Source organism: Symphalangus syndactylus, chromosome 3, assembly GCF_028878055.3.
Source record: "Symphalangus syndactylus isolate Jambi chromosome 3, NHGRI_mSymSyn1-v2.1_pri, whole genome shotgun sequence".
Lineage (NCBI taxonomy): Eukaryota > Metazoa > Chordata > Mammalia > Primates > Hylobatidae > Symphalangus > Symphalangus syndactylus.
Genome location: NC_072425.2, coordinates 127010850 through 127035974, shown reverse-complemented (window position 1 = coordinate 127035974; position 25125 = coordinate 127010850). Strand labels below are relative to the sequence as shown.

General features: G+C 39.8%; 1 protein-coding gene across 3 annotated transcripts in view; it reads right to left on the bottom strand.

Annotated features, from left to right (window-relative positions):
• Positions 1–21223, bottom strand: part of ZC3H12C (zinc finger CCCH-type containing 12C) — a 78583-nt gene extending 57360 nt beyond the window's left edge. The window contains exon 1 of one of the 3 annotated variants that reach the window (XM_055273030.2): positions 20774–21223. In XM_055273030.2, coding sequence (XP_055129005.1) covers positions 20774–20797 — 24 coding nt within the window. In that variant the 5' untranslated portion in view covers positions 20798–21223. Of the gene's footprint in view, positions 1–15425; positions 20496–20563; positions 20724–20773 lie in introns of those variants that run through there. The other 2 variants (XM_055273032.2, XM_055273034.2) reach the window with 2 other exon arrangements.
• Between the last annotated feature and the right edge of the window lie 3902 nt (positions 21224–25125).

The following is a 25125-nucleotide window of genomic DNA, read 5'->3' as shown; positions in this document are numbered from 1 at the left end:
TATACGTGTCTGTGTTAGGTAGAAGGAGGGGAGTAAGGTGAGGTAAAGAAAAAAAGGATTGTTGCCCAGAGAACAACAGGATCAAAGGTCCAGAGGTGTGAGAGATGATACAACATACAGAAAACTGTGTGATGAATACTCCCGGAGAAGCGGCTAGTCAGTCAGGATGTGGCTGGTTCATGGAAAGTCTGTAATGCTATATGGAGTTTCACCTTTGGTAGTGGGGAACTACTAAAGGTTTCTGAAAGAGGGAATAGTGTTCTTCTACCCACATTTTAGAAAGGTAATGGGAACCACTGAAGGTTTCTAAGCACATATTTCTATTTTAGGATGACAACTCCAGCTGTATTAGCTTTGGGGAGGCAAGAAACTCAAAGATGACAATTTAGGAAGGTCTTATAATAGTCTAAGTAAAAGTTGACTAAGTTACCTAAAGTTATGCAGAAAAAAAGAGAAACAAACATGAGATATTTTCTAAGATAGAGCCAATGGGTTGAGTCAGGATATGATACTAAAGACAAGAGGAAGGAGTTATAAAATAACTGATGGCACCAAATGATACAAACACATCACAGAATGACAGAGAAGAGGATGTGGGTCAAGGTTACTAATGGTCCCTGAGAGAGCTATTTCTGCAAAAGAAAGAGAGATGGGATAAACAGGCATATTTTTGTAACATAGGTCTCTTTCTCAGTCTAATGAAGTCTACAGACTTCTTTTCAAGGTAAGGCTTTTCAATGCATAAAACAAAAACATAGGATTGAACTGCAAAAGAAGCCAATTATATTATAGTCCTCAAAATGTTAAAAACTGTGGTACAGTAAAATATGTGTTTTTACTAACACATTAAAATAACAAGATGTAGCAGCAAATCTATTAACATGATTTTGACATAGTTAAAAGTGTAAATATTTCAGGATATTTGTTTCAACTGTAATATGTAGGGATACATCATTTCTATGGGTGAATACTGCTATTAACATTGGGTTTGTTGCTTACATTCATAATTAAGGGAAATGCTAAATTTCAATTAGAGGTTGTAGAAAAAAAGATGAAAAGTTTTTCCCATCCCCAACATTACACAATCTCCAAATTCTATCTATCGACTCTTTGGAGAAGCATGGAACACAGGTTAAAAACTCCTGGCTAAGAAATAAGTATGCACTAGAGAGAGATGACAGCATATGTTTGGCAAGAAAAGAATAAGATATAGAAGGATTATTTTGGGGATGGCAGGGAGGGATAGAAATAGTTTCAAAAGAAGACTTTTTTTTAAATCTTTTTTTTTGGGGGGGTGATAAGAACTTTAAACCAGGTGACTGGATTCAGTGGGGCAGGAGAGATGACGGGTATATGCATGCACATCTGTGTATGAATGAATTAATGAATCAATTAGAACAACAGAAAGAATAACTTACAGAAAAAAGAAGGAATAGCAGTGAAATGGGGAAAAACAACAGACTTGGTTCAGTCAGGCAACCATTAGCTTTCCATCCCATAATTCTCTGCCCAAACCAACCACTCTCAACTCTGCAGTCCTTCTTGGGCTCTACAACACCCAGCGGGCCAGGACTCACTGGGAGTGGAGAGTGAAAGGCAAGGAAGAGGGCCTCTGGCAGGCAACTACCAGTTACCAGAAGGAAGCAGGAGGTTAACTTCTGTGGCTCTTCTACCTCCTTTTCTAGTCCTTCTTTAATCCTTCTCAGCACTTAATGCTGCCATTTGGCAGTCTAAATACTTTATTCCTAGTTGCTCCTTCCATTATCTCTTCCACCAAAAACCAAATTGCAAAAGGGATCGGGTGTGGTGGCTCACACCTATAATCCCAGCACTTTGGGAGGCGGAGGCAGGAAGACTGCTTGAGCCCAGGAGTTCCAGACCAGCCTGCGGCAACATAGCAAAACCCCATCTCTACAAAAAATTAGCCAGGTGTGATGGTGCACATCTGTAATCCCAGTTATTTGAGAGGCTGAGGTGGGAAGATTGCTTGAGCCGGGGAAGTCAAGCTGCAGTGAGCCAAGATAGTGCCACTGCACTCCATCCTGGGCAACAAAGCCAGACCCTGTCTCAAAAGTGTATGTATACGTTCCAAAAGGAAGATCAGTGAAGGTGTTAAGATGCTTACATGACTAAAGTAATTAAACATCTATATATGTGAAGGATTTTTGAGGATGGGATGTAAATGCAATGGATATTATGAGGACAGCAGTCCTAGTATGTTCCTGGTCTGTGGACCTCCTTCCTTATCCCTGCACCTTTCCTCCTCTATGCTTGTGTATGTTCACATGCATAAGTGTTCACGTGTACATGTGTGCATGTGTGCATGAGCGTGCACATGCACTGAAAGATGGGGATGTAGGGAGGATACAAGCAGCTTACTCTATTTCTCACTTGCGGAAAAAAACTTTTACTCCATTGGATTTGGTAATCGAAAAGCTACTGGGGGCCAGGTATAGTGGTTCACGCCTGTAATCTCGGCACTTTGGGATGCTGAGGTGAGAGGATGGCTTGAGCCCAGGAATTTGAGACCAGCCTGGGCAACACAGAAAGATTCTGTCTCCACAAAAACTAAAAAAAAAAAAAAAAAAAAAAAAAAAAAAAAAAAAAAAAAAAAAAAAAATCAGGCAGGCCTTGTGGTGTACGCCTATACTCCCAGCTACTTGGGAAGCTGAGGTGGGAGAATCCTTGAGCCAGGGAGGTTCAGGCTGCAGTTGGCTGTGATCGTGCCACTGCACTCCAGCTGGGGTGACCAAGACTTTGTCTCAGAAAAAAAAAAGCTACTGGGGAAGCAAAGATCTGGCAATTAGACAAATGAGTCAAGTCTTCAGAACTGGTGTTTCTAAAATAAGTTACTGACTTTTATTTTACCTTCTAATTCTGATGTTTTTTTGAGATAACAAAAAAAGTTGAGTAAGAATCTATCACACATTGAAGGATATGAGAATTCTATACACTGTATATAGGTTTATAAATTATATCAGGATTTTGATCATATGTAAATCCATGTTTAACTGTCCTGCTCACATTAGGTGTATACCATCAAATAAGTATCCAATCTAGTAAAATGCACATTCATTTGCTATCAAAGCAGGAAATAAACAGTTATGATCTACCTGTTATTTTGAGGAATGCTCAGGCCCAAGACTCAGCACCTGGTAGCACACTTGCCAAAGTAACACTCTGGCTTCTGGCTGTCACTCAGGAGTTCCAAAGTGCCTTTTCCACCTGCCACATCTTCACTCAGGTGCTATCACAGCATGGGATGATCTCGAAGCTAAGCTGCAGCTGCCAACCTGGTATGTACTTCCCAGACATCCAGGCCAGCAGTACAATTTCCTACCTCAACCAAATCCACAAAATTAATTTTGTGAAGTGTTTTCTTATAAGCTGATTCCCAATTTTTCTCTAAAAATCATACTTTAAATTATACTACCTACACTCTGAAGCTAGTCTTTCTTTTAGTACAGAGTATCTTTCTAATTTGTAGAACCCAAATTTGCCTTCAAAGATTAGCTGCTTCTTGTTCCCTACTCATGTTCTATTCCAAAGAGGGGTTTGAAAGACCTTAGGACCAGTCAGAGGCTCTCTCATTAATGTACTCAGAAGAACTGACAGAACACGAAAGAGTAGGCAACTTAATAGGAAATAAAAGGTCAGTGATTTCATGCATTAGTTGTCTGTTCATTGTCTTACAGGAATCACTAGAATTGCCACCCTTCTCCATTCTCAAGAATGTGGAATAATCTCTATAATTCCACTATTCCTATGGCAGTTTATTCATTCCATCCACAAGCAGGACAGGAAAGAGGAGTTAATTATTATTTCCAAAGCTTTAAAATCTTGAGTGTGAGGGTGGAGAGTATTCAGAAGTGCTCCTGGAAATACTATTAAACTGGTAAAAAAGAGTACAGTGGGGGCCACAGAAAAGCCATAGGTGCTGGCTCAACTTCCAATCCCCAAGAAATCCTATAAAACCCATAGAAAGGAGCATACCAGGGCCAATCAGTGTGGAGAACTATTAATATCACAGGGAAACTCCATTTAAGAAACTCAAATATTTTTAAAACCAACTAGGAAAAATACGTTTATTTTGAAAGTTACACCATCCCTATCCTTACACAAAAAGGACAAAAAGCCCTGACAAGCAGAAGTTTTATTTCTTATCCACGGGCCTTAAATAATGATGATGGTATTAAACTCCAGGGTTTAGGTGTTTAAACAACAACAACAACAAAACAACAACAAAAGCAACTCCTGTATCTCAGGTATTCATGCAATAATTTACTGTGGACTGCTTGACTTCAAAGTTGAGATTCAGGCAGACATTTGTGCCTGTAACTTTTGAAAAATAACTTTTTCAAGGCATTGAGGAAAAACTCAAACCTGGAAAATAGAAAGATACTCTCATCATGATGCACAAAAATGAGAAGTTAGAGGCAGATAGAAAGTCAAAAACAAACCAACCAACCATCTAAAAATCCCACTGTCTGTAAATTAAAATGCTCTTCCAAATAACTGTAGTTAAAGAGAAATAAAAATTACAGACTATTTAGAAATGAATGACAATAAAATTATAGCCTATGGGATATGGCCAAACTGATAGTCAAAGAAAAATTTATGTTGTAAACGCATCTAATAGAAAACAAGAAATAAACTACATAAAATATTTAAGTTGGAAGGGTTAAAATGAGCAGACAAACCAAATAAAGGTGAACAAAGGCATAAAATTAAAAGCAGAAATAAATAAATTAGGAAGCAAAATTAAAAAGTAAAACCCATTAACAGAATGAAAAGCTGGTAACAAATGATGAAGGAATGAATGAGTGAATAACCTCCAGAAAGTATGACCAGGAGGTCAGGGAACTCCACAAATATATAACATTACCATTGTAATATTCAATGAGATGAAAGGGATGCTTAAAGTGTGCCATTTCTGCATAAATCTTTATGCCAATAAATTAAGACAAAGCTGACTTGGGAAGAGTTTATAAATATGAATAACCATCGAAGGAATGAGAATGAGAGCTTTATTAAGGATTTATATACTCGATTCCATTTCTAACAAAGAATCCTTTACCCATAGATTCTATGGACATGCTATAACAAAACTTGAAGCATCTAACAATTCCTATGTTTCTTAGATTATCCTACAACACTGAAGATTGAAAGTATCCCAACTGGTCTATGAGGCTAGCCTAACTGCTGACAAAGCCCAACAAAGATGGCACCCAAACTAACCAAATATATGAACAGATTAATCTTATATGCAAAAGTTCTAAATGTAAGAAAGAAATTATACAGTATATTCAAATTATAATAATGTATATTAACCAGGTAGGTTTTATTCTATGATAACATATTTCCTAATATTGAACAACTTTGTTAATTCAACTTGTTGCATGTATTGGTTAACAGCTCTTAAACTGGATTAAGTGTGGAAGATGAAGGAAGTATCAAGAACTTCTAGATTTTTTATTTGAGCGGCTGAGAAGAAGGTAGTAACATTTAGACTTAGAAAGGAACAGATTTAGAGGAATAAAAATTCTGCTTTAGATAATTTTAGTTTCAGATACCAATAGCTATCCAAGTGGAGCTGTCCACAAGACAGCAGTGTACAAGAGAGAAGTCAAGATCGGAGATATAAATATGGTAGTCATCAGCACATGGATGGTATTTTAAAATACAGTACTGGATGGACTATTTTGGAAGAGTGTAGAAAAAGAGTCCAGGAGCAAAATGTTAGTAACCTAAGAATAGGAAGACATTACCTAAATTTGTGAATACCTTATTTTCATGTAGTATATATGCCACTAAACTTAATCATTTTTTACATGCTAAATTAGGACTTCAGTACAAAAACTATTTAATAAAAACCTCATGATATCACAAAGTGGTTTGTCTGCCAGCCTCTGAAAAGCTCCATTTCAATAGCACTGTCATTTTCGGTGTTTGCAAATTATCTGAATCTTTTTTGAGAGAGCAGGAGCTTTCAAACAGTGCTTTTGCAAAGATATCTAAGGAGCCAGGTAAGGAGGGCATAAAGATCATGATCTTAAGACTCCATTAAGGCCAGCATGGTGGCTCATGCCAGTAATCACAACACTCTAGGAGGCCGAGGCAGGAGGATTGCTTGAGCCCAGGAGTTCAAGACCAGCTTTGGTAACACACTGAGACTTCATCTCTACCAAAAACAAAACAAAACAAAAAAAAGCCAGGTGTGTTGGCACGCATCTGTGGGCCCAGCTACTCGGGAGGCTGAGGTGGGAGGATGGCTTGAGCCCGGGAAGTTGAGGCTGCAGTGAGCCATTATCATGCCACTGTGCTCTAGCCAGGTTGACAGAGAGACACTCTGTCTCTGAAAGGCTGGGTGTGGTGGCTCACACCTGTAATCCCAGCACTTTAGGAGGCCAAGGCAGGCGGATTGCTTTAGCTCAGGAGTTTAAGACCAGCCTGGGCAACAAGGCAAAACCCTGTCTCTACAAAAAATGGAAAAATTGGCCAGGTGCAGTGGCTCACACCTGTAATCCCAGCACTTTGAGAGGCCAAGGTGGGCGGATCACCTGAGGTCAGGAGTTTGAGACCAGCCTGGCCAACATGGTGAAACCCCGTCTCTACTAAAAATACAAAAATTAGCCAGGTGTGGTGGTGGGTGCCTGTAATCCCAGCTACTCGGAAGGCTGAGGCAGGAGATTTGCTTAAACCTGGGAGGTGGAGGTTGCAGTGAGCCAAGATCACACCATTGCACTCCAGCCTAGGCAACAAGAGCAAAACTCTGTCTTAAAACAAAAAAAAAAAAAAAAAAAAAAAGGAAAAATTAGCTGGGTATAGTGGTGTGTGCCTGTTGTCCCAGCTACTTGGGAGACAGAGCTTCTGTGAGCTGAGATCATGCCATTGTACTCCAGCCTAAGTGACAGAGTGAGATCCTGTCTCAGAAAAAAAACAAAAAAGACCTCATTTGAATAAATGGTTTTGTACACACTGTATCATTTATCTTTACTCATATTTTATAGATATGGCATAAAAAACGAACAAGTGATAAAAATAGGTCTCAAAATTTATACCACTGACACAAAGATAGAATCATTAAAATTTCAGCCTTCCTGGATTTAAACTGATTGACAATATGTTCAATTCAAAAAGAGACCACGTCTTAAATACTGAAAATATACTGTTGAAGATGTTTCATAAAAGATACTTAGGGGTTTAATAATTTAAGGGAATCCCTCTATGGCATGTAAGTCTATTTTTAAGTTTATCACATTTGACCATTATAGGTATTTTCAGAACATGTGTATATAAGCAGGACATACCTGTGTTAGAAAACAAGAAGTCCCATTAAAATTGGAAAAAAAAGGCCGAATGTCTACTCCTAACCAACAAACTCTCTAACCAACACTGTTCTCTGATTTCAGCCAATGCAATAAGACAAGAAGAAAATAGGTATAAATTGAAATACTGAAAAAACCCTGATAGTATTGGGTCATTATTATAGATCCTGAAAATCACGAGACTCAACTGAAAAGTGTTGGAACTAGGTCCTGCAATTGATCTAACAGTACATTTTAAAGGGTTCATGCAGTAAGGTAGCCAGATGATTACATAAAAACAAATAACTTTCTTTTATATCAGCCACTACCAAGTATAAAATATAGCATATAATGAGGAGACATCACATTCATAATAAAAAATGATAGCTAACATTTCTCAAGAATTTAAGTGCTTCAATATATACCATCAAATAATCTCTACAACCATTACCATGACATTACCACGATATGTATTATTATCATCATTTTACAAAGAAAGAAACTGAAGCTTAGGAACATTTTATAAGAAACTTACCCAAGATCACATACATAACCCCCAAGTGTCACAGCAGGAACTCAATCTCAGTCTCTCTGACTGTACAAAATGAGCTTCTTAGCACTATTATGCCCATTCTTATCTATCAAATGAACATAAATAGGCTGTGTGGGGAAACAGTGATGGGTCCAGAGAAATGGACACATAACATTGCTGATAGAAATACAAATTGGTATAACTTTTCTAGATGGCAGTTTGCATGACCACATCTAGGAATTTGTTAAAAACGTATTCAATAATGTTAAACAGACCTATATATACATTTATCACACTGTTATTACAATTAAAAAACTGGTGACATTTTAATAAATATTTAACAATATAAACATAATTAAATTGCAGTACTTAAATATGTTGAATGCCATTCAGCTAATAAAAATAATCTCTTAAAAGGATGTTTATGACACAGGAAGACTCTTATGATACACTGAATGAAAAGCAAGAACCAAACAAAACTATATCTGCATATACTTTTAAAAAAGAATGTGTTTATAAAGATTAATAGATTTTTTAAAAGATGAAAAAAATTATAAATTTTAAGTCATCTCTAGGTGAGAATTATAGGTGATTTTCACTACCATTTTATGTTTTCTGTATTTCACATATGTAATAAAATGCTAAAACAACTCAAAATTTAACCTTAAGAGATAAGCTGAAATAGTCAAAATAATAGAAATGTAGTTTAGAAAACAGTTCCCCCATTTGAAACTATTTTTTCATATGCATGATTTAACATACTTTATGCCCATTTTTTTTGTTGCTTAAGGCACTTTTCTATCTTAGCAAAAATGGAAATAATGTATTTTAACCTAAAACAGACATTTTTTGCTCATTTTATATCTGTTCTAGTCATTTAAAATTACACCAAAATTTCATAAAGTATCTAATACATAAGATCATCAACTCAATGAGGCCATCAAAGAAAATGATGCCAAAGATTTTTTTTAAAGTGTAAGTCAACAATGAGGAGACAGCCTCAACTGTATGGGAGAACTGTTCCCTGTGAGTGCATAATAAAAATAAATTATAAAATAAAAGCCAAGATTTGAAACAGATTAAATCACGGAATAAGGATAAAATTAAGCCCACATAATTTTGAATAGGAAATGAGTACAGATGACTAAGAACAAAGAACAAAAACTAATTTTAGCTTCACCCTATAAGACATAAAGTAATAGATTTGAAATCTCTTTGAAAAACCCAAAATATAAACTGACATACTAAAAGTAATAAAAGTGAACTTGATTTTATATCTGGTTATTTCAATTACTCAGAACACAACTAAGAGCCAATGAATAAGTAGAAAAGCAAAACAAAATCTCTGTCTAATCAAATCAACGACACTGCTAAATCATTTCAGAATATTGAGTGCCTTCTATGTGTCAAGCACTTTTATACTCATTATCTTGAATCACTGAAGACAACTCTTCAAAGTAGATCATGTTTGATGGATAACAAATCAAAGATAAATTGAGATTCTCGCTGAAGGTCACAACCAGTAAACGGCAGAGCTGGGATTCAAATCCAGGTCTACCTGATTTCAGAGGCCCCACCTGCTCTCTCCACACTGTGCAGCCTTTCAGGTCTTCAACCTAGATTATCTGAGTATCCTACAGCTTTTAATTACTGCCTCAACATTTTTTACTTAATATATAATGTTAGCATGTTGTCATCCAGGTTAACAATCCACAGCGTAAGTCTCTCCTGCAAATTACAGGGAGGGAATGATGATGTCAGCCAGGAACAGCTAACATCAAGGAGACAAGACCCCAAATCACTAACATGAATCCATATAAATTGGTTCTGGCCAGGTGCAGTGGCTCACTCCTTAATCCCAGCACTTTGGAGGCTGAAATAATCCCAAAGTGGATTACGTGAGGTCAGGAGTTCAAGACCAGCCTGGCCAACGAGGCAAAACCTCGTCTCTACTAAAAATACAAAAATTAGTTGGGTGTGGTGGTGCATGCCTGTAGTCCCAGCTACCGGAGAGGTTGAGGCACGAGAATTGCGTGAACCCGGGAGGCGGATGTTGCAGTGACCCAAGATCGCACCACTGCACTCCAGCCTGGGTAACAGATTAGAAGTGGAGTCTAAAGATATGACTGAATTGCTGCAATCTCATGATATTCTCAAAAAAAAAAAAAATTGGTTCCTGCTGCCCCCTACCATCTAAAGCAAACAAAAAGCGTAACAAGTATTGCCACGTCACTTAGGATAAATTAGAAATCTCAATAACTGCCAGGCTCACACCTGTAATCCCAGCACTTTGGGAGGCCGAAGTGGGCGGATCATGAGGTCAGGAGATCGAGACCATGCTGGCTAACACGGTGAAACCCCATCTCTACTAAAAATACAAAAATTAGCTGGGCATGGTGGCGGGCGCCTGTAGTCCCAGCTACTGGGGAGGCTGAGACAGGAGAATGGCATGAACCCGGGAGGCGGAGCTTGCAGTGAGCCGAGTTTGCACCACTGCACTCCAGCCTGGGCGACAGAGCAAGACTGTGTCTCAAAAAAAAAAAAAAAAAAAAAGAAATCTCAATAACTTGGGCCAAGCTACTTAACATCTCCAGGCATCAGTCCCATTACCTGGAAGATAAGCAAAATGGTACATACCCAATAGAGTTGTAAAACTAAATAAATAAGCAAAGCTCTCAATATTGGGGCTGGCATAAAGTGAGTACCAATACATGTTAGCTACTATTATCTTTCATAATAAGTGAAATCACAGGCTACATATTATTTGAAAGAAGAAAAATATACATGTGTATAAATTCTCCCACTTAAAATAGTTAAAATGTTTTGCTCTTGAAAACTTTAAAGACTACCTTTTTGGAAGATTCACTTTTATAATATTTTACTAAGAGAAGTAAATAAGGTTAATTATATTCTTCAAAGGCAGATGTGTATTGCCCCTCAAGAAATCACACAACATATTCCAAGTTAAATTTTAAATGTTTGGGTATCAATTCTATCTGCTCGGCATGTATTATTGTAACCATCTCTTAGTCATCCATAGGCATACCTTGGAAATATCATGGTTTTGGTTCCAGACCACTGTAATAAAGTGAATGTCACAGTAAAGTGAATATCACAGTAGGGCAAGTGATGCAAATTTTCTGGTTTCTCAGTGAATATAAAAGTTATCTTTGCACTATTCTATAGTCTCTTAAATGTGTAATAGCATTATGTCTAAAAAAATGTACATGCCTTAATTAAAATCAGTTTATTGCCACAAAATTCTAATGATTATCTGAGCCTTCAGTGAGTCATATTCCTTTTGCTGGTGAAAGGTCCTGCCTCAATGTTGATGGCTGCTGACTTATCAGGGTGGTGGTTGCTGAAGGATGCGGTGGCTGTGGCAATTTCTCAAAACAAGATGATAATGAAGTTTGCTGTATTGATTTCCGCTTCCTTCCATGAAAGATTTCTCTGTAGCATGCAACGCTGTTTGATAGCGTTTTACCCACAGAACTTCTTACAAGGTTGGAGTCAATCTTCTCAAACCTTGCCACTGCTTTGTCAACTGGGTTGAATTTTTGAAATCCTCTTTGTCGTCATTTCCACAATGGTTCACGGCATCTTCACCAGCAGATTCCAAATTAAGAAACCACTGTCTTTGCTCATCCAGAAGACACAGCTCCTCATCTGTTCAAGTTTTATCATGAGATTGCAGCAATTCAGTCACATCTTTAGGCTCCACTTCTAATTCTGGTTTTCTTGCTATCTGTTCCACATTTGCAGTGATTTCCTCCATTGAAGTCTTGAAGCCCTCAAAGTCATCCATGAGGGTTAGAGACAACTTCTTCCAAATTCCTATTATTGCTGCTATTTTGACCTCTTCCCATGAATCACAAATATTCCTGATGGCATCTAGAATCACAAATATTCCTGATGGCATCTTCTGGTAAACCCTTTCCAGAAGGTTTTCAGTGTATTTTGCCCAGATCCATCAGAGGAATCAATCACTATCTATGGCAGCTGTAACCTTAACAAAATATATTTCTTAAATAATAAGACTTGCAAGTCAAAATTATTTCTTGATCCCTGGACTGCTAGAATGGATATTTTGTTAGTAGGCATGAAAACATGAAAACAACATTAATCTCCTTGTAAATCTCCATCAGAGTTCTTGGTGGTACCCTGTCAATGAATAGTAATATTACATATTTTGAAGGGAATCTTTTTTTCTGAGCAGTAAGTCTCAACAGTGGGCTTAAAATGTTCAGTAAAGCATGCTGTAAACTGATGTAAACTGATCCAAGCTTTGTTGTTCCACTTATAGAGCACAGGCATAGTAGATTTAATTAATTTAATAGCATTGGGCTGGGCAAGGTGGCTCACGCTTTCAATCCCAGCACTTTGGGAGGCCGAAGTAGGTGGATCATGAGATCAAGAGTTCAAGGCCAGCCTGGCCAATATGGTGAAACCCTGTCTCTACTAAAAAATATATAAAAATTAGCTGGATGTGGTGGCGCGGGCCTGTAGTCCCAGCTGCTCGGGAGGCTGAGGCAGGAGAATCGCTTGAACCCGGGAGGCAGAGGTTGCAGTGAGCCGAGATTGCACCACTGCATTCCAGCCTGGGCGACAGAGCAAGACTCTGTCTCAAAAAAAAAAAAAAAAAAAATAGCATTAATTCCCAAGGGCCTTAGGATTTTTCGAAATGGTAGATGAACACTGAACTCAAAGTCACCAGCTGCATTTGTCCCTTAGAGAGTCAGCTTGTCCTTCAGCCTGTCCTTGCAGTCAGGCATTGTCCTCTCCTCTCTAGCTATAAAAGTCTTAGATGGCATTTTCTTCCAATATAACGCTGTTTGGTCTATAGAATCTGTTTAGTGTAGTCACCATCAATTATCTTGGCTAGATCTGGATAAATTGCTGCTTCACCTAACACTCTTGCTTTTTTCCTTAAACTTCATGAACCAGCCTCTGCTAGCTTTGAACTTTTTTTCTGCAGCTTCCTCGCCTCTCTTAAGCCTTCATAGAACTAGGGAGAGTTAATGCCTTTCTCTGGAATAGGCTTTGGCTTAAGGGAATGTTGTGGCTGGCTTGATTGTCTATCCAGACCATCAGCAGCAATACAGAGAAAGTATAGCTGATACTTTCTCCGTATCAACAATAAGGCTGTTTCCCTTTCATTTGTGTGTTCACTGGAGTAGCACTTTTAATCTCCTCAAACTTTTCCTTTGCATTCACAACTTGGCTGTTTGTTGCAAGAGGCCTACCTCTTGGCCTGTCTTGGCTTTCACATGCCTTTCTCCCCAAGCTAAATCATTTCTAGCTTTTGAATTAAAGTGAGAGAACCTGAATCTTCCTTTCACTTGAACACTTAGAGGCCATTATAGAGTTATTCAGTGGCCTAATTTCAATATTGTTGTGTCTCAGAGAATAAGGGGGCTGAGAAAAGGAAGAAAAACAGGGCAACGGCTGGTCGATGGAGCACTCAGAACACACACAACACTGCTCGATTAAGTTTACTATCTTCTATCGGCACCCCCCAAAATTACAGTAGTAACATCATGGATTACAGATCATAGATCACCATAACAGATAAAATAATAATGAAAAAGTTTGAAATATTGCAAGAACCACCACGATGGGATCCAGCAACACAAAGGGAGCAAATGCTACTGGAAAAATGGCGCAGACAGACTTGCTTGACCTATGGTTGCCACAAACCTTCATTTGCAAAAAAAAGAAAAAAAAAGCAATGTCTGTGAAGTGCAATAAAATGAGGTATGCCTGTACTTCCTTTTGTTTATCATACCCACTACCAGCAGATTCATTTAAAGTACTATATTGCTTTTTGCTGGGCACGGTGGCTCACGCCTGTAATCCCAGCACTTTGGGATGTGGAGGCGGGTGATCACTTGAGCCCAGGAGTGCAAGACTGGCCTGGGCAACATAGAGAGACCCTGTATCAAAAAAAAAAAAAAAGTATCATATAGCTTTTAATAATAAAAACACATTCATGAAGTATTTACTATATGCCAAACTCTGCAGAAGAATCAGGATAAAATAATGTGGCTCAAAAGTCCTTGCCCTCAGGGAGCCTAAAGACTACTAACAACGTAAAAATCCTAGGTACAGTATGGTGTACTATCATTATCATTTTGTACTATCAGTTAATTCTTATGACTAATCTATAGGTAGTATTTTCTCTATTGACAGATGAATAGCAGAGACAGAAAGCAGAAAAGAAATGAAGAAGAGCTAACTATCATCTAATATGCAAGTGTTATGGGAAAAAAAGTATTTTGGAAACACAGGGAAGTAAGCAATTACCAATTACTTTTGCGGAGGACTGGGGGATTAGGAAATGCTTGTGTTTTTTTTTTTTTTTTCTGAGGTGGAGTTTTGCTCTGTCACCCAGGCTGGAGTGCAGTGGCATAATCTTAGCTCATTGCAACCTCCGCCTCCCTGGTTCAAGCAGTTCTCCTGCCACAGCTTCCCGAGTAGTTGGTTTTACAGGCACACGCCACCACACCCAGCTGATTTTTGTAATTGTGATATGTTTTTACTTAAAAATTCATGTGCAAATTCTGTAAAGTATAACTACAGAATAAAAAAAATAATCTGGTGAATATATATCAAAATATTAACCTGAAGTTATTTCTGGGTAAGGAGATTTTAGGTGGCTTTCATTTTCTCGGTACTTTGCTTTTCTTAACCAGCTTGTACTCCCTTAATAATTTAAAATATGAGTAGAAAAGTCAGCATTAAAATGAGATACTAATGCTCATCATCAAACTGTCAAGCACTTTCAAAGTTAATACTTAGTGGCTCAAACGTGGGATGAAATCAGTACTCTGACTCTATGTTAATGGTTGTACATATCAATATAACTTTTCTGAAAAGCTTTTTGGCATTAAAAAACCTAAAAGTTTATTCTGTTTTATCACTACTTCTCAGAATCCATCCTAAGAACACAGATGCAGAAAAAGGAATTTCACTGGGCTAGTCAACTAAAGCATTATAATATTAAAATACTGGGAAAAAATACATGTCTAACTAAAATAGTAGAATGATTAAGTAACACAATGTTAGAAATATTTTTAAATGTCATAAGAAAATCCTTAGTGTACATTAAATGAGAGAGCGAAGGTAGGATATTAAGTTCTATAAGTAATATAATTCCAATTATACAGGAAAAAGATGTTATCTTTTTAGAACCAAACTCCTAAGAAAGATGACTTCATTATTTTGCTTAAACCTCACAATACTAGACAAATCTATTGACACGTATTAGGTTACACAGACTTGAACACAGTCACGCATCACTTGACAAAGTTATGTTCTGAGAAATGCATCCTTAGGTGATTCTCTTTGTGCAAACATCACAGAGTGTACTTACACAAACCTCTAGATGGCTACACAGCCTACTACACTCCTAGGCTATATGGTACAACCCATGGCCCTGGGCTACCAACCTGTACAGCATATTACTGTACTAAACACTGTAGGCAACTGTAACACAATAAGTCTTTGTGTATCTAAGCATAGAAAAGGTAGAGTAAAAATGCAGTCTATAAGATAAAAATGGTACACCTATATAGGGCACTTACCATGAATGAAGCTTGTAGGACTAGAAGTTGCTCTGGATGAGTCAGTGAGTGAGTGGTGAGTGAATGTGAAGGCCTAGGATATTACTGTATATTACTGTAGATTTCATAAACACTCTACACTTAGGCTACCCTAAGTTTATCAAAAAATTTTTCTTTCTTCAATAAATTACTCTTACTGTAACTTTTTTACTTTATAAACTTTTTCATTTTTTAATTTTTGGACTGTTTTATAATAACACTTGGCTTAAGACAGAAACACATTGTACAGCTATACAAAAATATCTTCTTTCTTTATATCCTTATTCTATAAGCTTTTTTCTATCTAGAAAATTTTTTACTTTTTAAACTTCATTTAAAATGAAGACACAAACATGTACATTAGCCTAGGTCTACACAGGGTCAGGATCACCAAGATCACTGCCTTTCACCTCTACATTTTGTCCCACTGGAAGGTCTTCAGGGGCGGTAACAGGCATGGCACTGTCACCTCCTATGATAATGCCGCCTTCTGAAATACCTCCTGACAGACCTGCCTGAAGCTGTTTTACAGTTAACTTTTTTTCGTATAAGTAGAAGGAGTACACTCTAAAATAACAATAAAAAGTATAGTATAGGAAATAACCCAGTAACATAATCATTCATTATCTTTCTACCATCAGCAGCACCGTAGGTTTGTTTACACCAGCACCACCACAAACATACGAGTAATGCCTTGTGCTATGACATCAGGAGATGGCTATGACATCACTAGGCGACAGGAACTTTTCAGCTCTATTATAATCTTATGCACCACTGTCATACATGCAGTCTGTTTTTAACTAAAACATGATTATGCAGTGCATGACTGTATTTGTTTTAGCAGGGACTTAGCCTGGCTAAATTAATTGGAACCCTCATTCTGCTATTATTAATTGTGGGAACTCAGGTAAGTTATTTAAACACATTGTGGTTCGGTATTCTCCTCTGAAAAAAGAGGTACTGAAATACCTCTTCATAAGCAGGTAGTCAGCATTAAGTGCATTAATACATGTACAGCACTTAGAACAATACTTGGCACAATAAATGTTTTATAGCGTTCTCAAACTTAAACCACAATGCAGTAAACCAAGTGATATCTAAGCTGAGGCCTGAATAAGGTGTGACCCAGGCAAAAGGTGAGGGAAGATAGTTTAAAATGTTCCAGGTAAGCAGGAAGACCATGCGATTTTCTACTTATTCCATATCCACCCTTAGAGATTCGATACTTATCTTAAAGGCAGAATGCTTTGAATGTTCAGGTGTCTGCTTACGAGCTCTGCTTCAGGCTACATCACTGGGCATAAGAATTATTGTCAGTGTTGTAATGTAAAACCGTGTATATTATACTTTAGGTGCAATTAGTTTCCATTTTCCCTTAAGAAAGTAAAACAATCCTCTGATGATGCTAAGAATAATTAAACAGAGAGAAATTTGCCATAATGTTAAATGAGTTATCTCTGGATTATGGGACTACAGGTGTTTTAAAAATTCTTTATACTTGTCTATATTTTCTAATTTTTTCCATAATAAGCACATTACATTTCTATAGTCTGAGAAAAGTTATAAAAATCAATTAAAAACATTACTCATTAAAAATGTTTGTTGCTTTCACTGAAAAGTGCTCCTTTTTATGAACTACACTGCTGTTACATCATTTGCCATGCTGGACTGAAACTGTCTTTTGATTTGTCTCTTTAGTGAACCCAAGCAGCCTGGCAAAAAGACATGGTCCTTGCCTTCAACTTATCTGGCCAGACAGGATTTCTGTATTGTCCTATTACTGTCATACTTTGTAGAGGAAAGGCTTCTCGTCTTACATACTCACTATGCATCACTTAATTTTCAAATGGTGTATGTCAACAAAACAACATACATGATGACACACTTTTTAGAGAACAAACTAAAAACAATCCTATCGAGGCAGAACTTGCACAGTGGTTAAGATCATGGGTTATAAAGTCAGACTGCCTGGGTCTGAACTCCTTTCTGCAACTTACTAGCTATATGACTTTGGGCAAGTTACTCAAACTCAGTGTCTCAGCTTCCGCATCTATAGACTGGGGATAATAGAAGCAATGCATAAAGGTGTTCAAGGGTTAAATGAGATAATGCATGTAGACTTAGCATGTTGTCTGGCACATCAGTGTAAAAACACGACTATTACTGTGTCACCTATAAAAACCAAAACAACAGTACAGAATTGATACCGCCACAACACATATCTGAAGTTATCTTTATGCTATCAGATGCCAAAAATTACTATGTGTCAGACATTTAATTTACACATTAATCCTACAAAAATTTTAAACAAATCCTGAATCACCAAGAAATTAGAGATCTATTCTGGGGTGAAATAGATCTTTCTTAAAAAATCGCATTCTTGATTGATCATCCTTTCTCTGAACTATTAACTGCAAAACAGCAGCAGAGATTATAACATGTGTTTTGTTGAATCTTCACACGTTTTCACTTTGTAAAGTCATGAGATTTCATATGCTGCAGGTCCATGAGGCATATTAGCACTTGAAACACAAGAAGCTTTTTTAGAACATTTGGTAGATTTATGATCAAACCCCGGAATCTCAATATTTTAGGCTTAAATTTGGAATCCTGATTGAATTTTCATTAATCACTGACCATCTTATTTACTTAATATTGCTCTAATAAAAACTATATTCCAAAACTCTATTTGCCAACTTACCCACTCACTACTCCTATCATCTGCCCCATGTGCCACATACTGGACCGCCCACTCCCTGCTTTCCTGCCAGGGTTCACTGTCTCATTTGGAAATGACTCCCAACCAGCTCTACCTACTCAAATCCTACCTTTGAGGCATTCCCCAGTACCTGAATTTATCACTTCTTTTTTCACGGAACTTAGTACATTCCACTTAGCACTATGTTCTGTTTATAATCTATCCTTTTAGAGGTTGGGGGCCTTACACAGCAGCTAGAGTGATAATAAGTAATTATTTGCAGAGGGAACAGAGCATACCAGTTTCAAATGAGCAATAACTGCAGATTAGTGTTATTCTACATTCCAACAGTAAAAAGATGAAAACACTCCCTACTTAATATCTTATTTGTTTCTTTAAAAATGCTATCAAATCAGAATTAAAGAATCCTAAATTTATGTACAAAAACAATGAAACACACTAAGAAGTTATAACAGCAACACTTTTACATTTGTGATAGTAATTAAAATTAATGTAGCAACCACTGTGGTCTGCTAGAATGAAGACCTAGTTGTAGAATAAGAAAAATGTTTTAAAGATAAAATTTCTATTAACAACTTGGGATCCAATTTTGCAGACGTTGGTAACCCATGAAAACCTACCTCCAGAGAAGCCCATAATATAAAATAGGGTATTTTTATATAGTCTGGTCATTAAACCAAAAATTTAGTAAAAGGAAGTGACTAATAAAAACTCCCATCAGTATAGAAACATTCCAAGTTTCTGTTTCCTATCCTTTAATATTTCCCATTATACTAAAATAGTTCCGTTAGACTTCCATTATTAAATAAAGGCTAAAAAACGCCAGTCACTTTGTTGTTGTTTATTTAAAAGTTCATTTTACTTTGGTTATAATGTTTAAGTACTTTTATGGTGACCAAATACTAGAAGTAGAATCTTGTAACTTACTTTAAAAGTAAAATAGACTCTTTCATGTAAAAATATTAAAACATTTTGAACTATGGGTACATAGTCAACAGGCCATTCTATTTTTATAGTACCATCAAGTAGACAGATTTAGGTAACTGGAAATAAGCATGCCAAATTGGGAAGAAAACAGGTGAACAGGGGGTCAAGTCTGAAATAGGCATCTTCCTGGGCTTATCACACTAAGATTAATTTTACAAATGTTTTGATGAAGCTATCATGTAGTCAAACACCAGAGAACACTAAAATTAAGAAACTGCTACTAAAATTAATTGTATATGTGATTAAACAAATGTAAGTCATACCCTCTAAATCCTAAGTCCATTAAGACAAAAACATTTATAACACACTATTTATGACTTCTTGTGGTTCTTGAAAAGTCAAAAATTGTGTTTGAGGTTTATCTCGTTTTCATTTATAATATGCATTTTAAAAATGGAAAAACTCAAGCACGTAACAAGTGAAAAACTGAACAACGTTGCCAAATTTCTAAACACACAATACTTAGCTCCAATTATCTCTGCATCTATTCTAAAACGGTTTAAAAAAAGTCTGAATCAATAAGCGCCTGATGGGCCTGGGATACTCCAATACAGTCTTGTCAACCAATAGGAAAACTTTTCCTAAATCTGGATTCGTATTTCATCTCTTTATCACAAAACACCGAGCACAAACCGAGATTGTTAACGGATAACCAAATGGCAAGAACCCCAGACAGAGTAATCAGTACTTGGATGTTAGGGCTGTCTTTAAGGACTTTAAACGAGACAGCTTAGGGAAGAAAAGCGGGATTCATTTCTCCAAGTTATATTTGTAACACTTCTTAGTAGGGAGTTAAAAATGTGAACAGCCGAGCTAAAATGAACGCAGCGTGTAAAAGGGATCTGGACTGGAGCCGGGGGGTGAAGGAGGGACGAGGGGGGTAGTGAGGGGCTTTCGTGACGCCCGGCCTGGGGGTGCTGGCGATCTGGATGGAGGGATGGATAGTCAAGCGAATGGCCGGGGCTGGATCCGAGATGCCAAGTGATGTCTCGCCCCATGAGCGCGCGCGAGTCTGAGCCGCTGGGGCAGCTCAGTGTGTCCGTTTCCATCCGCGGCGCCCGAGCCCGCCTCCATGTTCGCGATCTATGCCCCCAGGCGGGCGGGGATCGGTGCCCTAGGCCGCGGGGCCGGGGAGCCCGGCCTCACCTCGCCCGAAATCCCGGCGGGGACAGCGTTGCCCGCGGGAAGGATGCGCCGGGCTTTCCGCTCGGCCCCACCTGAGCGGCGGGAGCTCGGTGACTCGACCTCCGGAGCTCGCCCCGCCTGGGCCTGGAGATCACACGGCGAGGTCGCTGCGGCCCCGGCGCCCTCCGACCGGCGCCCGGGCGCGGCTCCGCGGCCCTCCCCACAACCGGGCACCCCAGGACCGCCCTCGCCGCCGTCCGCGCCCCCCACCCCCTTCCCGAGGACAAACCTGGGAGCCGCCACCCGGCATAGCCAGCCCTGCGAGAAAGCGGCGAGCGGGCGGCGGGGCCCGCGGAGACAGCGGCCACCTCGGCCCCCCCGCGCCAAGCCGCGCCCGCCCGCGCGCCCTCTCCGCGGGCCGCAGCCCCGGCGCCCCCTCCCCGGGTTGCACAACTCACACCCCCCACGCGCGCGCACTCGAATCTGTTGCTCAACCTACTTGCATTCTCTTCTCCGCAGCCATCACTACATGCCCTGGAGCTGGGGCAGCCCCGGGGCCCTCCGGCAGGCGGCCGCCTCTAGCCTCAGCCCTGGGCTGTCGCGGCCGCCGCTAGGGCGCGGGGCGAGCGCGAGGCTCCCTCATGCCTCCAGCCCGGCCAGCTGGCCGCACGCCGGGGCCCCGGCTCGGGCGCGCCCGAGCGCTCAGCTCGGCCCTGCCCCGCCGTCCGTGCCGCTGCTCCGCGGGCGAGAGCGAACCCGGCTCCGCGCTCCTCGCCCGCCCGCCCGCCCGCAGCCACCGCAGCCGCGCCGCTTCCTCCTCCCCTTCCCTCTTTTCCTTCTCCTCCGTCGCCGCCTCTGGAGCCGAGGTTGGCAAACCAGCACCTGCTGCTGGAGAACGCCGAGAACTGAAACAGGAAACCCCGAGCCAAGGGGAAAACCCGAGAGGCGTGGAGAGGGGTGAGGGGAGCTGCTGGAACCTGTCGGGCTCGACCCAGCCGCTGGGGCTGCCCGAGGTTCCCGCGCCGCCTCCCCTCGCGCCCATTCCCTGCCCTGGCCCAACCCAGGGGTCCCGACCTCTCCGCGCCGCTCCCCCGACCTGGTGCAGGACGGCGCCTTTCCGCTCGGCGACACCTTCTCCACCCAGCAATAACACTGATCATGTCCCGGGCAGTCAAGGAGATCGACGGGCCGCCTTCTTAGGGCAGGTTCCCCGTAGTTGTTTACTTATCAATATTCCGTGATGAGGAAAAACCACACCCTGCATTAGCAAGGCCAATAAAAGAATTTAAACAAATGAAGCTGTTGGGATTTCACCCAGGGATAGGACTTCTTTCAGCAAGGAAATTGGCTTTGATGGAAATGGCAATCGTGTCAAAATCGAGGTTGAACCCAAGATACATCCAGATCTCTTTCAGGAGATCGGAAGGAAACAGCTCTTTGCACAGAGGTGGGCGCCTGAATCGCAGGCTGAAAAGCACCGGGACCAGAGAGCCTTTCTACTTCTGTGAATCGTACAACACCCAGCACAAACTAAGTCAATGTTTCAGAAATGTTCAAGTAACCTTATTCACCTGTCCTTGGAATCATTACGAGGAGCCTTGGGCAGGATGGAGTCTGCTTCTGGAGTGAGAGGGAGGGACACTGAATGGGTTGTGCCCGTACCATGTGCCACGGGCCAAATAGCCTGCTTTAAATCCACTGTCCCGTTTGTCACCACAGCCATGTGAGCTGGGTATTAGAAACCTCTTTATCCATCAGAAAATCGAGGTTAGAAAATTTACCTGCAGTTACACAGCTTGAATGTGAGGTATTCAGGTCTGTTACATCTAAACGACGCATTTATTTCACTGGATCACGATTCATGCCTTTGGTCAACTTTTCACCTTTCATAAAATTAGTTATTGCCTCTGAGTTGTTTTCAGTAGGGCATATATATGGTTTAAGCCTGGATCTGTTGAATTTGCTTGGACTGCCTAATGGTAGTGATATTCATGATGTTTATTGGGGTTCAAACTTGATAATTTTCAGTTTAATATTCTCTACCAAATATAGGCCTTTATGGCTCAGTTGAGCAGCACAGAGTCCCCATCTTTTTGGCCAGCATCAGTTGCTCTTTAGCTGTCAATGATGGGGTCCCATCTGAGAGTATCCTACTGGCTGGTGCACATGGGCATCCTGACTCTGCCTGTGAGATGAAAGGAGACTGTCTTACTGAGCCTGTTTTCCACATCAGTAGACCAGTCGTGAAGCCGATTAAATAAAATTGCAGGTAGGCAGGTAGGCTGGCTTCTCTGGTTCCGTGGTGCACACTTTTTTTTTTTTTTATATAGAGTCTGACCCTGTCGCCCAGGCTGGAGTGCAATGGCGCGATCTCAGCTCACTGCAACCTCCGCCTCCCAGGTTCAAGCGATTCTCCTGCCTCAGCCTCCCCAGTAGCTGGGATTACAGGTGTGCGCCACCACACCTGGCTAGTTTTTGTATTTTTAGTAGAGACAGGTTTTCCCCATGTGCCCAGGCTAGTCTCAAACTCCTGGCCTCAAGTGATCCACCTTCCTTGGCCTCCCAAAGTGCTGGGATTACAGGCATGAGCCACTGTGCCCAGCCAGGTCCACATTTTTTCGTACCACCCTGAAGACCCTTAGGAAGACTGGTAGCCAGCTGTTTGCAGCCGGGTCAGATTTTATTGGCAGGAAAGTAGGGGCTGGGAAAGCAGCTCCTTTACACTGTGCCAAAACCTTAGAGGTCTCTGGAGCAGAGTTAGAGGCCCTTAATCTTAGGTTCTCTAAGGGACTTAGCAGGGACTTAGAACGAGGCTGGCTGTTTAACGATAAGTGACAGCATCTATGGCACGACTTTAGTGATGCCAGGAAGTTCCCCCACTCCGCAGTATACTGCCCACACAGTCTACTTCTTACTTTGTATCCCACAATTGACTCAGCTGAACTCCATTCAATATTGATTAAGCCTGGTTAAAAATCAAGGTAAAAGAGATGAGTAATAGTTATAATAACTAACATTTAATGAATGCTTACCATGTTCCAGATACTATTCTAAGCACTTTGCATGCGTTGTCTCATATAATGCCCACAAACCCCCTATAAGGAAATACCTATCACTATTTCCATTTCACAGACGAGACAACTAAGACCAAGATTATAGTCAGTAAATAACAGTGCAGGGGCTAAAATGCAGTCAGTTTGACTCTAGAATCAGGACCCATTATGTGAATAAGATACAGTAACTGCCCTTATTACTTTACTATTTATTTGAAGAAATAAAAACACATGAAAAGTTAAAAGAAAACTAAGAAGAGAAGATAATTTATAAGTGTCAAATGTGAGTATAGGTAATAAATGCCATGAGGTATCAGAAGACAGAGGAATCACTTTAGGCTGGGGTGGTTAGGAACACTTACACAGAAGATGAGTCGGGGTTTCAAAAAGGGGAGATTTGAGCTGGACTGTGATGAATGAGTAGTATTTTGATAAGTGGAGAGGATAAGGAAGTGCATATTCATAGAATTGACGACATATACAAAGAGTGCCAGGGAAATGAGGGGAACAGGATAACAGCTGGAAAGGAAAAGTAGGATAAAATTACAGAGATCTGCAAAATAAGCAAGGAATACACTCTCACTCATGCACAGAGTGAGAGAGCAAGAGAGAGAAAGAGAGAATTTGGCTCCATGTAGTCTATGTACCAGTAGGGAATCTGGAAGGATTTTGGTCAGAAAGTGATAATGTCCCATTAGAGGAATACCAATATTGTGATGGTCACTGGATGGTTTGGAAAAGGGAGGGAAACAAGTTTGCAGGCTAATATGGGAGAATTGACCTGAAATCACGAAGTGGACAGTGAAAGAGGGAAAAGAAGAAATGGGCTAATGAGACACTGTGGTGTACAAATCATAGAGGCTTTGTGAACGATTGAGTGCACTTAGTGGAGATGGACTTAAGAAAAGGAAGAAGTCTAAAATGACTTCATGAGTGTGAATGTGAAACCTGTAGTACTAATGGAAAAAAGGGGCAGTGTATGAGTACAGAAACTACTTTTAAAAACGTTCAGAATAGTTTGGTTTTAGGCATGTATTTGAGATAACAGCAGGATATGTATGTGGAAATATTTTATAGTCCTATGTCCAAAAGGCAGATAGTTCAGGAAATGAGAATATTCATTGTCTACTATTGAGAGCATCAGTATGAAAATTTAAAATTTTCACTATTACAACAATAACCAGGCATGGCTGTTCATCTTTAATAAACCAAAGTGGAAAGAGAATTTCAAATAAACATTAAATGTTTATATGACTCAGTATTAAATAGGCATTAGGGAATTCCACTCATATTCTCTTTTTACCTCCAAATTATACTGACTTAGAGAGAAAGAGAGAAAGAGAGAGAGAGAATGAATGTATTAGGAAGAATTTTCATGGGTTCAGAGGATGTTAGGATAATAAAAAGAAACTTAGAGATCATTGCAAAATTGAGGATCAAATTCTGAACATCTGATAGTAGACTTCAAAACAGGCATTAGGCAAATATGGCACTTTAGCTATTATTGATTCTGGATAGCTAAATCTTTTATAGTTACAAAGTTAAGTCTGGAACTTGGATTGAGACTTGGAATTGCACATAATTAAAGAACTCTAGTGGCTGTGGCTTCAGAGTAGGCAAAATCTTGGAATAGACTCACTAGTAAAAAGCAAATGCTTTGGAAAGAGCAGCTAGAGGGAGAATGGTCACAAAGGCAGCAGTCCTGCCTTCTAAAATATGGCTCTTAGGTAGACTTCCACACACCTAGATTCACATTTCAGCCTTAAGAGTTAGAGTTTCAGATCCTCCTCACATCTCA